Genomic DNA, 14,743 nt, shown 5'->3' with positions numbered 1-14,743 from the left:
AGACGCCTGGACAGGCACGAGCTGAGAAGTCGGCTGTCCCACATTTGGCATGTCGTCAAATTTCTTATGTAAAGAGTCTATACATGCACTCATTTCTTTCCATAAGCTCATCCACTCAGGTGTCTGCCCCGCAGGGGGTGACATCCCTCCTAAAGGCATCTGCTCCGTCTCCACATCATTATCCTCATCAAACATGTCGACACAGCCGTACCGACACACCGCACACACACAGGGAATGTTTTAACAGAGGACAGGACCCACAAAAGCCCTTTGGGGGGACAGAGTGAGAGTATGCCAGCACACACCAGAGCGCTATATAATGCAGGGACTAACTGAGTTATGTCCCCTATAGCTGCTTTTTCTATATAACTGTATACTGCGCCTTAAATTTAGTGCCCCCCCTCTCTTTTTTACCCTTTTCTGTAGTGTAGACTGCAGGGGAGAGCCAGGGAGCTTCCTTCCAGCGGAGCTGTGAGGGAGAAATGGCGCCAGTGTGCTGAAGGAGATAGCTCCGCCCCTTTTCCGCGGACTATTCTCCCGCTTTTTCCTATATTCTGGCAGGGGTATTTTCCACATATATAGCCTCTGGGGCTATATATTGTGGTATTTTTGCTAGAGATGAGCGCCTGAAATTTTTCGGGTTTTGTGTTTTGGTTTTGGGTTCGGTACCGCGGCCGTGTTTTGGGTTCGAACGCGTTTTGGCAAAACCTCACCGAATTTTTTTTGTCGGATTCGGGTGTGTTTTGGATTCGGGTGTTTTTTTCAAAAAACACTAAAAAACAGCTTAAATCATAGAATTTGGGGGTCATTTTGATCCCAAAGTATTATTAACCTCAAAAACCATAATTTACACTCATTTTCAGTCTATTCTGAATACCTCACACCTCACAATATTATTTTTAGTCCTAAAATTTGCACCGAGGTCGCTGTGTGAGTAAGATAAGCGACCCTAGTGGCCGACACAAACACCGGGCCCATCTAGGAGTGGCACTGCAGTGTCACGCAGGATGTCCCTTCCAAAAAACCCTCCCCAAACAGCACATGACGCAAAGAAAAAAAGAGGCGCAATGAGGTAGCTGTGTGAGTAAGATTAGCGACCTTAGTGGCCGACACAAACACCGGGCCCATCTAGGAGTGGCACTGCAGTGTCACGCAGGATGGCCCTTCCAAAAAACCCTCCCCAAACAGCACATGACGCAAAGAAAAAAAGAGGCGCAATGAGGTAGCTGTGTGAGTAAGATTAGCGACCCTAGTGGCCGACACAAACACCGGGCCCATCTAGGAGTGGCACTGCAGTGTCACGCAGGATGTCCCTTCCAAAAAACCCTCCCCAAACAGCACATGACGCAAAGAAAAAAAGAGGCGCAATGAGGTAGCTGACTGTGTGAGTAAGATTAGCGACCCTAGTGGCCGACACAAACACCGGGCCCATTTAGGAGTGGCACTGCAGTGTCACGCAGGATGTCCCTTCCAAAAAACCCTCCCCAATCAGCACATGATGCAAAGAAAAAGAAAAGAAAAAAGAGGTGCAAGATGGAATTTTCCTTGGGCCCTCCCACCCACCCTTATGTTGTATAAACAAAACAGGACATGCACACTTTAACCAACCCATCATTTCAGTGACAGGGTCTGCCACACGACTGTGACTGATATGACGGGTTGGTTTGGACCCCCCCCAAAAAAGAAGCAATTAATCTCTCCTTGCACAAACTGGCTCTACAGAGGCAAGATGTCCACCTCATCATCACCCTCCGATATATCACCGTGTACATCCCCCTCCTCACAGATTATCAATTCGTCCCCACTGGAATCCACCATCTCAGCTCCCTGTGTACTTTGTGGAGGCAATTGCTGCTGGTCAATGTCTCCGCGGAGGAATTGATTATAATTCATTTTAATGAACATCATCTTCTCCACATTTTCTGGATGTAACCTCGTACGCCGATTGCTGACAAGGTGAGCGGCGGCACTAAACACTCTTTCGGAGTACACACTTGTGGGAGGGCAACTTAGGTAGAATAAAGCCAGTTTGTGCAAGGGCCTCCAAATTGCCTCTTTTTCCTGCCAGTATAAGTACGGACTGTGTGACGTGCCTACTTGGATGCGGTCACTCATATAATCCTCCACCATTCTATCAATGTTGAGAGAATCATATGCAGTGACAGTAGACGACATGTCCGTAATCGTTGTCAGGTCCTTCAGTCCGGACCAGATGTCAGCATCAGCAGTCGCTCCAGACTGCCCTGCATCACCGCCAGCGGGTGGGCTCGGAATTCTGAGCCTTTTCCTCGCACCCCCAGTTGCGGGAGAATGTGAAGGAGGAGATGTTGACAGGTCGCGTTCCGCTTGACTTGACAATTTTGTCACCAGCAGGTCTTTCAACCCCAGCAGACTTGTGTCTGCCGGAAAGAGAGATCCAAGGTAGGCTTTAAATCTAGGATCGAGCACGGTGGCCAAAATGTAGTGCTCTGATTTCAACAGATTGACCACCCGTGAATCCTTGTTAAGCGAATTAAGGGCTCCATCCACAAGTCCCACATGCCTAGCGGAATCGCTCCGTGTTAGCTCCTCCTTCAATGTCTCCAGCTTCTTCTGCAAAAGCCTGATGAGGGGAATGACCTGACTCAGGCTGGCAGTGTCTGAACTGACTTCACGTGTGGCAAGTTCAAAGGGCATCAGAACCTTGCACAACGTTGAAATCATTCTCCACTGCGCTTGAGACAGGTGCATTCCACCTACTATATCGTGCTCAATTGTATAGGCTTGAATGGCCTTTTGCTGCTCCTCCAACCTCTGAAGCATATAGAGGGTTGAATTCCACCTCGTTACCACTTCTTGCTTCAGATGATGGCAGGGCAGGTTCAGTAGTTTTTGGTGGTGCTCCAGTCTTCTGTACGTGGTGCCTGTACGCCGAAAGTGTCCCGCAATTCTTCTGGCCACCGACAGCATCTCTTGCACGCCCCTGTCGTTTTTTAAAAAATTCTGCACCACCAAATTCAAGGTATGTGCAAAACATGGGACGTGCTGGAATTTGCCCATATTTAATGCACACACAATATTGCTGGCGTTGTCCGATGCCACAAATCCACAGGAGAGTCCAATTGGGGTAAGCCATTCCGCGATGATCTTCCTCAGTTGCCGTAAGAGGTTTTCAGCTGTGTGCGTATTCTGGAAAGCGGTGATACAAAGCGTAGCCTGCCTAGGAAAGAGTTGGCGTTTGCGAGATGCTGCTACTGGTGCCGCCGCTGCTGTTCTTGCGGTGGGAGTCCATACATCTACCCAGTGGGCTGTCACAGTCATATAGTCCTGACCCTGCCCTGCTCCACTTGTCCACATGTCCGTGGTTAAGTGGACATTGGGTACAACTGCATTTTTTAGGACACTGGTGAGTCTTTTTCTGACGTCCGTGTACATTCTCGGTATCGCCTGCCTAGAGAAGTGGAACCTAGATGGTATTTGGTAACGGGGGCACACTGCCTCAATAAATTGTCTAGTTCCCTGTGAACTAACGGCGGATACCGGACGCACGTCTAACACCAACATAGTTGTCAAGGCCTCAGTTATCCGCTTTGCAGCAGGATGACTGCTGTGATATTTCATCTTCCTCGCAAAGGACTGTTGGACAGTCAATTGCTTACTGGAAGTAGTACAAGTGGGCTTACGACTTCCCCTCTGGGATGACCATCGACTCCCAGCAGCAACAACAGCAGCGCCAGCAGCAGTAGGCGTTACACGCAAGGATGCATCGGAGGAATCCCAGGCAGGAGAGGACTCGTCAGAATTGCCAGTGACATGGCCTGCAGGACTATTGGCATTCCTGGGGAAGGAGGAAATTGACACTGAGGGAGTTGGTGGGGTAGTTTGCGTGAGCTTGGTTACAAGAGGAAGGGATTTACTGGTCAGTGGACTGCTTCCGCTGTCGCCCAAAGTTTTTGAACTTGTCACTGACTTATTATGAATGCGCTGCAGGTGACGTATAAGGGAGGATGTTCCGAGGTGGTTAACGTCCTTACCCCTACTTATTACAGCTTGACAAAGGCAACACACGGCTTGACACCTGTTGTCCGCTTTTCTGTTGAAATACCTCCACACTGAAGAGCTGATTTTTTTGGTATTTTCACCAGGCATGTCAACGGCCATATTCCTCCCACGGACCACAGGTGTCTCCCCGGGTGCCTGACTTAAACAAACCACCTCACCATCAGAATCCTCCTGGTCAATTTCCTCCCCAGCGCCAGCAACACCCATATCCTCCTCATCCTGGTGTACTTCAACATCTTCATCTTCAATCTGACTATCAGGAACTGGACTGCGGGTGCTCCTTCCAGCACTTGCAGGGGTCGTGCAAATGGTGGAAGGCGCATGCTCTTCACGTCCAGTGTTGGGAAGGTCAGGCATCGCAACCGACACAATTGGACTCTCCTTGTGGATTTGGGATTTCGAAGAACGCACAGTTCTTTGCGGTGCTTTTGCCAGCTTGAGTCTTTTCAGTTTTCTAGCGAGAGGCTGAGTGCTTCCATCCTCATGTGAAGCTGAACCACTAGCCATGAACATAGGCCAGGGCCTCAGCCGTTCCTTGCCACTCCGTGTGGTAAATGGCATATTGGCAAGTTTACGCTTCTCCTCCGACAATTTTATTTTAGGTTTTGGAGTCCTTTTTTTACTGATATTTGGTGTTTTGGATTTGACATGCTCTGTACTATGACATTGGGCATCGGCCTTGGCAGACGACGTTGCTGGCATTTCATCGTCTCGGCCATGACTAGTGGCAGCAGCTTCAGCACGAGGTGGAAGTGGATCTTGATCTTTCCCTAATTTTGGAACCTCAACATTTTTGTTCTCCATATTTTAATAGGCACAACTAAAAGGCACCTCAGGTAAACAATGGAGATGGATACTAGTATACAATTATGGACTGCCTGCCGAGTGCAGACACAGAGGTAGCCACAGCCGTGAACTACCGTACTGTACTGTGTCTGCTGCTAATATAGACTGGTTGATAAAGAGATGTCTATGTAACTATGTATGTATAAAGAAGAAAGAAAAAAAAACACGGTTAGGTGGTATACAATTATGGACGGACTGCCTGCCGAGTGCAGACACAGAGGTAGCCACAGCCGTGAACTACCGTACTGTACTGTGTCTGCTGCTAATAATATAGACTGGTTGATAAAGAGATGTCGTAGTAGTATGTATGTATAAAGAAGAAAGAAAAAAAAACCACGGTTAGGTGGTATACAATTATGGACGGACTGCCTGCCGAGTGCAGACACAGAGGTAGCCACAGCCGTGAACTACCGTACTGTACTGTGTCTGCTGCTAATATAGACTGGTTGATAAAGAGATGTCTATGTAACTATGTATGTATAAAGAAGAAAGAAAAAAAAACCACGGTTAGGTGGTATACAATTATGGACGGACTGCCTGCCGAGTGCAGACACAGAGGTAGCCACAGCCGTGAACTACCGTACTGTACTGTGTCTGCTGCTAATATAGACTGGTTGATAAAGAGATGTCTATGTAACTATGTATGTATAAAGAAGAAAGAAAAAAAAACCACGGTTAGGTGGTATACAATTATGGACGGACTGCCTGCCGAGTGCAGACACAGAGGTAGCCACAGCCGTGAACTACCGTACTGTACTGTGTCTGCTGCTAATATAGACTGGTTGATAAAGAGATGTCTATGTAACTATGTATGTATAAAGAAGAAAGAAAAAAAAACCACGGTTAGGTGGTATACAATTATGGACGGACTGCCTGCCGAGTGCAGACACAGAGGTAGCCACAGCCGTGAACTACCGTACTGTACTGTGTCTGCTGCTAATATAGACTGGTTGATAAAGAGATGTCTATGTAACTATGTATGTATAAAGAAGAAAGAAAAAAAAACCACGGTTAGGTGGTATACAATTATGGACGGACTGCCTGCCGAGTGCAGACACAGAGGTAGCCACAGCCGTGAACTACCGTACTGTACTGTGTCTGCTGCTAATATAGACTGGTTGATAAAGAGATGTTGTAGTAGTATGTATGTATAAAGAAGAAAAAAAAACCACGGTTAGGTGGTATACAATTATGGACGGACTGCCTGCCGAGTGCAGACACAGAGGTAGCCACAGCCGTGAACTACCGTACTGTGTCTGCTGCGACTGGATGATAAATGATATAAAAAATATATATATATCACTACTGCAGCCGGACAGGTATATATTATATATTATATAATGACGGACCTGCTGGACACTGTCTGTCAGCAGAATGAGTTTTATTTTTATAGAATAAAAAAAAAAACAACACACAAGTGAAGTCACACGACGAGTGTTTAACTTTTTCAGGCAATCACAATATAAGTATACTACTAACTATACTGGTGGTCAGTGTGGTCAGGTCACTGGTCAGTCACACTGGCAGTGGCACTCCTGCAGCAAAAGTGTGCACTGTTTAATTTTAATATAATATTATGTACTCCTGGCTCCTGCTATAACCTATAACTGGCACTGCAGTGCTCCCCAGTCTCCCCCACAATTATAAGCTGTGTGAGCTGAGCAGTCAGACAGATATATAATATATATAGATGATGCAGCACACTGGGCTGAGCCTGAGCAGTGCACACAGATATGGTATGTGACTGAGTCACTGTGTGTATCGCTTTTTTCAGGCAGAGAACGGATATATTAAATAAACTGCACTGTCTGGTGGTCACTCACTATATAATATTATGTACTCCTGGCTCCTGCTATAACCTATAACTGGCACTGCAGTGCTCCCCAGTCTCCCCCACAATTATAAGCTGTGTGAGCTGAGCAGTCAGACAGATATATAATATATATAGATGATGCAGCACACTGGGCTGAGCCTGAGCAGTGCACACAGATATGGTATGTGACTGAGTCACTGTGTGTATCGCTTTTTTCAGGCAGAGAACGGATATATTAAATAAACTGCACTGTCTGGTGGTCACTCACTAGTAAACTCTCTGCACTCTCTACACTTCTACAGTACTCCTCCTAGTCCTAAGCTCCAGTAAATCTCTCTCTCTTATAATCTAAATGGAGAGGACGCCAGCCACGTCCTCTCCCTATCAATCTCAATGCACGTGTGAAAATGGCGGCGACGCGCGGCTCCTTATATAGAATCCGAGTCTCGCGAGAATCCGACAGCGTCATGATGACGTTCGGGCGCGCTCGGGTTAACCGAGCAAGGCGGGAGGATCCGAGTCTGCTCGGACCCGTGAAAAAAACCATGAAGTTCGGGCAGGTTCGGATTCAGAGAAACCGAACCCGCTCATCTCTAATTTTTGCCAGCCAAGGTGGTATTATTGCTTCTCAGGGCGCCCCCCCCCAGCGCCCTGCACCCTCAGTGACCGGAGTGTGAAGTGTGTGTGAGGAGCAATGGCGCACAGCTGCAGTGCTGTGCGCTATCTTGGTGAAGACTGATGTCTTCTGCCGCCGATTTTCCGGACCTCTTCTTGCTTCTGGCTCTGTAAGGGGGACGGCGGCGCGGCTCCGGGACCGAACACCAAGGACTGGGCCTGCGGTCGATCCCTCTGGAGCTAATGGTGTCCAGTAGCCTAAGAAGTCCAAGCTGGCTGCAAGCAGGCAGGTTCGCTTCTTCTCCCCTTAGTCCCTCGCTGCAGTGAGCCTGTTGCCAGCAGGTCTCACTGAAAATAAAAAACCTAAAATTATACTTTCTTTCTAGAAGCTCAGGAGAGCCCCTAGTGTGCATCCGACCTCGGCCGGGCACAAGAATCTAACTGAGGTCTGGAGGAGGGTCATAGAGGGAGGAGCCAGTGCACACCAGGTAGTCATAAATCTTTCTAGAGTGCCCAGCCTCCTTCGGAGCCCGCTATTCCCCATGGTCCTTACGGAGTTCCCAGCATCCACTAGGACGTCAGAGAAAGTAAATATTTTCGGAGTTTGACAGCGTTAGTAAACGCCATCTTCATATGGTGTTAGCTTTCTTATCAATTGAACGAGGATTCAGAGGGTGTAGAATGATCCCCTTGGTTGTAAATGTTTGAGTAAAGCTGGTACCACTAAGGGTTACTGCTATCATCCCCACCAACATGTAGGAGGAAGGATCTTCAGGATCTGGGCACACTATTGCACATGCGTGGTCTGCTGACTGTGCCAGGACAAGTGGAGTGTGCCAGTATCGGAGATATCTGCTGCGGCCTCCCATCTTTGCTCACAAACACAGCCCATATAGGTTTCTAATTTGTACTGATCCATAGGTTTATGATTTATAGGTATCCATAGGATCCCTCTCCAGTTACCCTTGATATGGCATGAGATATGGTGCCAAGGAGCTGGGTAAATTCAGCAAAACACCAGTCCCTATAGAAACTTATGGGGCTGCTATTGTGAGTGAAAACTGGAAACCACAGCAGGCACTGTATCTCCAATATCTGCTGTGCTCCCCTGCACATATATTATTAGAATACTTATTACTTACAAGGTAGCTTATGACATCATGTGTTTTGGGGAGATTTCCCTCAAATATTTATTGATAAAGTGATAAAGTGCCTAATTCAGTAAGGATTGCAAAATCTGCTAATTAGCAGAATTTGCAATCCTTTTGCTTGCATGCTAACCGCCACCTCACCCCCTTGATGAAGCAGAAATTGCGATCACGGGGGTCATTCCGAGTTGTTCGCTCGTTATTTTTTTGTCGCAACGGAGTGATTAGTCACTAATGCGCATGAGCAATGTCCGCAGTGCGATTGCGTCAAGTAAATTTGCTATGCAGTTAGGTATTTTACTCACGGCATTACGAGGTTTTTTCTTCGTTCTGGTGATCGTAATGTGATTGACAGGAAGTGGGTGTTTCTGGGCGGAAACAGGCCGTTTTATGGGTGTGTGCGAAAAAACGCTACCGTTTCTGGGAAAAACGCGGGAGTGGCTGGAGAAACGGAGGAGTGTCTGGCCGAACGCTGGGTGTGTTTGTGACGTCAAACCAGGAACGAAACTGACTGAACTGATCACAGATGCCGAGTAAGTGTGGAGCTACTCAGAAACTGCTACGAAGTGTCTATTCGCAATTTTGCTAATCTTTCGTTCGCAATTTTGATAAGCTAAGATTCACTCCCAGTAGGCGGCGGCTTAGCGTGTGCAAAGCAGCTTGCGAGCGAACAACTCGGAATGAGGGCCCACATTGCAATTTCTGCTTTAATGAAGGAATTAGTGATCGCTATTTGCGATCCAACCTGAATTAGCCCCTAAATCAGTAAATAAAATATATTCATTTTTATGTTTATAACATTTACCAGTATAATTATTCTAACCAGTGATGCGTTACTTGTATGTATTATTTCCTTTGATACATGTGAATTCCCCAATGGAAATATTGCTCTTACACCAATGTATTTGAGTTAGTACAGTGTATACAATGTCAGACTTACATTAACATTATTGTGAATAAACCTATAGCATATAGTAAATGATGTCATTTTTTTGGCAGATGGAATATTTCCTCGGGTATAACACCTCGGCAGACTGGTTCTCATTTGGAGTTGTCCTATTCCAAATGCTGACTGGACAATCCCCGGAAGATAGCAGGCTAGTTGGCCTACAGGACTTTTCATTAGATCCTGATGCTGAAAACATCATTGAAAAGGTGAGTGTGAGTAAGTGCAGAGTATGCAGCTCAGGTTGCCAGATCACTCTTTGACTTTGTTGCAGTATAGAAAAGAGAGAGTTGTAGTAAATGGAGTGCATTCACAGGAGGGAAATGTTACCAGTGGAGTACCCCAGGGATCTGTACTTGGACCGGTGCATTTGAATTTCTTTAGTGGTGACATTGCAAATGGCATTAAAAGGAAAATATACCTTTTTTCAGATGACACAAAGGTATGCAACAGGGTAGACACACCAGGAGGGGTAAAACGAATGAGGATTTAGGTAGACTAGAGGAATGGTCAAGAGCATGGCAATTATTGTTTAATGCCAAAAAATGCAAAATCATGCACTTGGGTCTCAAAAGTCCAAAAGCTAAATATAGTACTAATGGCCCTATACTGGAAACGACTGAGGAGGAAAGGGATCTAGGAGTCACTATTTCAGGTGACTTAAAGGCAGGTAAAGCAATGTAACAAAGCAATGAGGAAGGCTAGTCAAATGCTTAGTTGCATAGAGAGAGGAATCAGCAGCAGAAAGAAAGAAGTAATAATGCCACTGTATAGGTCAGTGATGGCTAACCTTGACACTCCAGCTGTTGTTGAACTACACATCTCAGCATGCCCTGCATCAGTTTTAGCATGGCCAAATAACAAAACTGATGCAGGGCATGCTGGGATGTGTAGTTCAACAACAGCTGGAGTGTCAAGGTTAGCCATCACTGGTATAGGTCATTGGTACGGCCTCATCTAGAATACTGTATTCTATTCTGGAGGCCATATCTTCAAAAGGATATTAATACATTAGAGACTGTACAAAGTGGTGCATGGCCTACATCACAGAACTTACCCAGAAAGACTAAAATATCTCAATATGTAAAGTATGGAGCAGAGAAGGGAAAGGGGGGACATGACAGAAACTTTCAAATATATCAAGAGTTTTAACAAAGTCCAGGAAGGAAACATTCTTCAAATGAAGAGAAGTATTAGAACAAGAGGACATGCACTGAGACTGGAGGGGGGTAGATTCAAGGGATATTTGAGGAAAAATTACTTCACAGAAAAAGTAGTGGACAAGTGGAATAGCCTCCCATCAGAGGTGGTAGAGTGTAAGACAGTACAGCAATTTAAGCATGCATGGGATAGACCTATGGATATCCTTACAAAGAAATAAGGATCAATGGTTCTTATTTGCCGTTACATTCTGTGTTTCCCAATATTGATACATTAGGCAGCATTGCATCCACCACAGCAATGGAGGGATCGCAGCAGGTATCAGAGATACCTACAGCGATCCCTCCTTCATACATTCCAGGGATACATAGTATTTGTGGCTAGCTCCCGTAAACGGGTGTTTTTGGTGACATAGCCGCAAATACTGTTTGATAAATGGGCCTCTTAGTCTATAATCTCAATGAAGAAGAAATTACCGTTGGAAAAGCTTCTATATTGGTCTTACAGGTTCCCAAGGAAAGGTTTTATTACTCTTCAGTGTCCTGCATCAGTGTTCAGAGACAATTTCCAATTTCTACATAAGGGACAAGTTACATTTACTGATGGCAGCCCTGGTTACTGCTATGGGGCGTATGCAATTAGTTCTGATTACATTTCAGAGCTAATGAATTTGCCACACTCGTATTCATTTAGGGCCGTTTTCGGCAGTTTTGAAGGCCTTTTCGCCAATGCCTTTTCACCTTCTTTTATTAAGTGAAAAGGAAATGGCGAAAAATGCCTCAAAATTTGCAAAAATGGCCCGAATTTTCGATGGAAAACAAGTGGATTCGCTGATCCACGTGTTTTCTGCTCCTGTCACATTTTTCGCCTAGGCGAAAATATTGCACAGGGCGAATCTCTATTCGCCCTAAAAATAGCTATAAAGCTCAGTTTTTTCACCTAGGCGACAAAAAAGGAGATAATTGCATACGCCCTATTATGTATGGGGGTAACCCCAGCGCAGACACACAGCATGTGTATTTCATATCTGCGCCATGTATTAAATGACTGACCTGAGAACCCAACATACATCATTTAAAACACAGATATCATATACACATTTCTTTTGAAGTCTAAAAAATGATTCAGTGCAAATGACCTTTTACCTATCACACATTTATTCTTGAATATGATGTGGTAAAAGCCTGTCTGTCACTTTTTTGATGCTGCAAGTAAATAATATCTAATGAATGTCTAGATATATATGGGTAACAATTTCATTTGCAGCTCAGCTGTTACATAATTATGGTCTTGTTGCTCTTTTCAGCTCCTGTGTGAAGATCCTGATAAGCGTCTGGGTGTGGATGGTGTAATTAGAGACCATCCCTTCTTCTGGAGTATGGATTGGGAGAGGCTAGAGGCCCGCAAGATACCACCCCCATTCATACCCAGCAAAGTAAGTGCACTGTTATACCCCTTTTACACCGCCTGAGGCGGGTCGCACACGGGAGTCTGACATGGGTGCTTCCTGCGTGTGACCTGCCTCAGGCCCCTTGCCACTGCTGTCCCCAACCTGGCATATTGGTGAGTTGGTGACGTCAGCAGTGATATGGTGGGGGCTGTGCTTAGGGATCACATGATCTCCAAGTGCAGCCTGTTCGCACAGAGTGAATGTGAAATGGGTTACATTGACCTGGCTTCCCGTTCACACAGCACAGTGAGTCACGTTGAACACGTGTTCAACCCTGCTCGCTACCTGAGTTGGAATACCGGGTAGCTCGGCCCGGTTTATTGCAACTGGGCCCTTTCAGACCACACAGCAACACGGGTTATGCACGCTCATGTGCAGTAACCTGTGTTAAAAGCTGGCAGTCTAAGAGTCTTGTACTGTGTGTGTGTGTGTGTCTGTGGTGTGTATGTATAAAGCTGCCATGGCTCATTTCTAATTCTTACTGACTTTTTTGTAGTCGGTATATAGATTGCAGTCAGATGATAATTGGTACAGGCGAATGTGAATTCCCTTGATATGAATACAATATTATTATATACTAGTATTGTCTGACAGGATTGGGCTGGCGGTGGGGATCCCGGCGGTCAGAATAGCGCCCCGGGATCCTGGTCGCAGAATGCTGGGGAAAGGGAGGCGAGGGCAAAAAAGCCCCTTGCGGGCTCGTGGCTTGCTGTGCTCGCCATAAGTTCTGTTCCCACTCTATTGGTGTCGTGGACACCCACAAGTGGGAATGGTCCCTGTTAGTCGGCATACCGACTGTAGGGCTTTTGATCGCTCACGATCCCGGCGCCAGCATGGTGACCGCCAGGATCCCGAATGCCGGTCACATGACTGTATCCCATCTGACATATATACAGTAAGGGCATTCTCTCTCCCTGCTTAGATAAAATACATATCTCTTATTTCCTCTCTCTGCAGCCACCTAAGAAGTCGCTTCCACACCTGGCGTTCTCAGATCTTCTGTCAGCTACACCATCAGCCTGTGAGTCACCAATTAGTTCCGTCCACCAGGAACTCTTCCGGGGATTCTCATTTGAGACCAGGATATAGCTGTCCTGCTGCAGATTACATCGGGGACCCCTTCATGAGCTCTGCTGCACTTGATATGGCATAACATCACCCATCCATTCTCTGAGGCCCTTGTAACCAGTAAATATATCATCTGACGTTTCCTCAATGAAGATAAGATCTTTAAACATCCTTGCCATCCTTGCCATAATAACATCATTATTTAAATGTACACTGCACTGAGCTTCTGAGCCTCTATGTCCCAAGCTCCAGTATCCATCAGAGGATGATAGAGAAGTAAGATCTAAGGAGTGTGATTGGCCGGCTATGGGGAAGGCGGAGGCCGGACTTTTTTTTCTCTATCATCCTCCCACAAAGGAGAGGGATATAATAAGTCATCCAACTATTATAACATCATTTATGTAAATTGACACTCTGCGTGAGCTTGTGAGCCTCTACATCCAAAGCTCCAATATCCCACTCCCCTTATACTGTATATACATGTAATGGCTGCGCTCCCCTGTAAATCTGTCACACGACACTACCATTTCCAGTATTCCACCTACTGGTTCTGAGCTCTCATATCCCTATTGTATTCTAGACCTAGTTACTCCTGTCTTGTCCTCGATCGCAGACTCTAGTGTTTACTTCTTTGGATCTCCCCGTTTTTCCCTGGCATTATAGTACCACCCTCTTTCTCTTGTTTTCTGTCTTTGAGCAGCTCCTCTCTTCTTTGGTTCTTTTGTTCTATCGGCATTGACTCGGGTCACTCAGTCAAAGGTTAAGCTCATACTACCACCAGTGGCGTAAGTCCTGATGGCATCCCAGTACCGGTAGGCACATAAAGCCTTATGGGAAAAGCGGCTATTATAGGCAAGAAGACCTGCTGGTGAGTTCTACGAGTCTTAACCCAGGGTGTACAAGGGTCACTGTCCAGAAGATCTTCAGGGGCAACAACCCTTCTGAGAGAAGATCCTTCAGTTGTAACAAATTTTTGTATACAAATGAATTTTGACTTACTGTATATACCTATATATGTATTACAGCTCTGCCTATTATTACAGAGTAAATATATAAATTGCAGATTTTTATCTCAGAAAAGTTTTTATTAAAGCACTACATGTCATACAATAAAGACATTGTAAATACATTTTCAGTGTACAGTCTCTTCATTGTAGGAAGATAATATACAATATTTTCAAAAAAGAAGACAATATGCAAATATAACCTGTATGGTCGCGGATAGAGTGTATTTCACATAGAATTTCAATATCAAGCAATGAAAAGATCCAATTTAAATCATCACGAAGACAAATTTAAATACCATGAATTGAAGATATCTCAAAATTGCTGTAGTATTATCTTGCGGGCTGCCACACTGACCACTAAAAGAAGTCGTCTACATCCTTTGCTGACTCTTATTGAGGGTGGAATCATGCCAAATATTGCCCATTCTGCTATGAAGGGAACATAGGGGGTCATTCTGAGTTGTTCGCTTGCTAGCAGATTTTAGCAGCATTGCACACGCTAGGCCGCCGCCCTCTGGGAGTGTATCTTAGCTTAGCAGAATAGCAAACGAAAGATTAGCAGAATTACGAATAGAAAATTCTTAGCAGCTTCTGAGTAGCTTGAGACTTACTCCTACACTGCGGTCAGCTCAGCCCGTTTCGTTCCTG

The 14,743-nt window shown here is 45.6% G+C and overlaps 1 protein-coding gene across 1 annotated transcript in view; it reads left to right on the top strand.

Moving 5' to 3' along the window:
* Positions 1-14,180, top strand: part of LOC135033049 (protein kinase C delta type-like) — a 32,283-nt gene extending 18,103 nt beyond the window's left edge. Inside the window, exons 7-9 of the mRNA XM_063954146.1 lie at positions 9,463-9,618; positions 11,877-12,005; positions 12,978-14,180. Of these exons, the coding sequence (XP_063810216.1) occupies positions 9,463-9,618; positions 11,877-12,005; positions 12,978-13,109 (417 nt within the window). The 3' untranslated portion in view covers positions 13,110-14,180. The remainder of the gene's footprint in view (positions 1-9,462; positions 9,619-11,876; positions 12,006-12,977) is intronic.
* Positions 14,181-14,743: the final 563 nt, after the last annotated feature.

Source organism: Pseudophryne corroboree, chromosome 2, assembly GCF_028390025.1.
Source record: "Pseudophryne corroboree isolate aPseCor3 chromosome 2, aPseCor3.hap2, whole genome shotgun sequence".
NCBI lineage: Eukaryota > Metazoa > Chordata > Amphibia > Anura > Myobatrachidae > Pseudophryne > Pseudophryne corroboree.
Note: the sequence above shows the minus strand (reverse complement) of the source record. Positions and strands in the feature narration are given on the sequence as shown.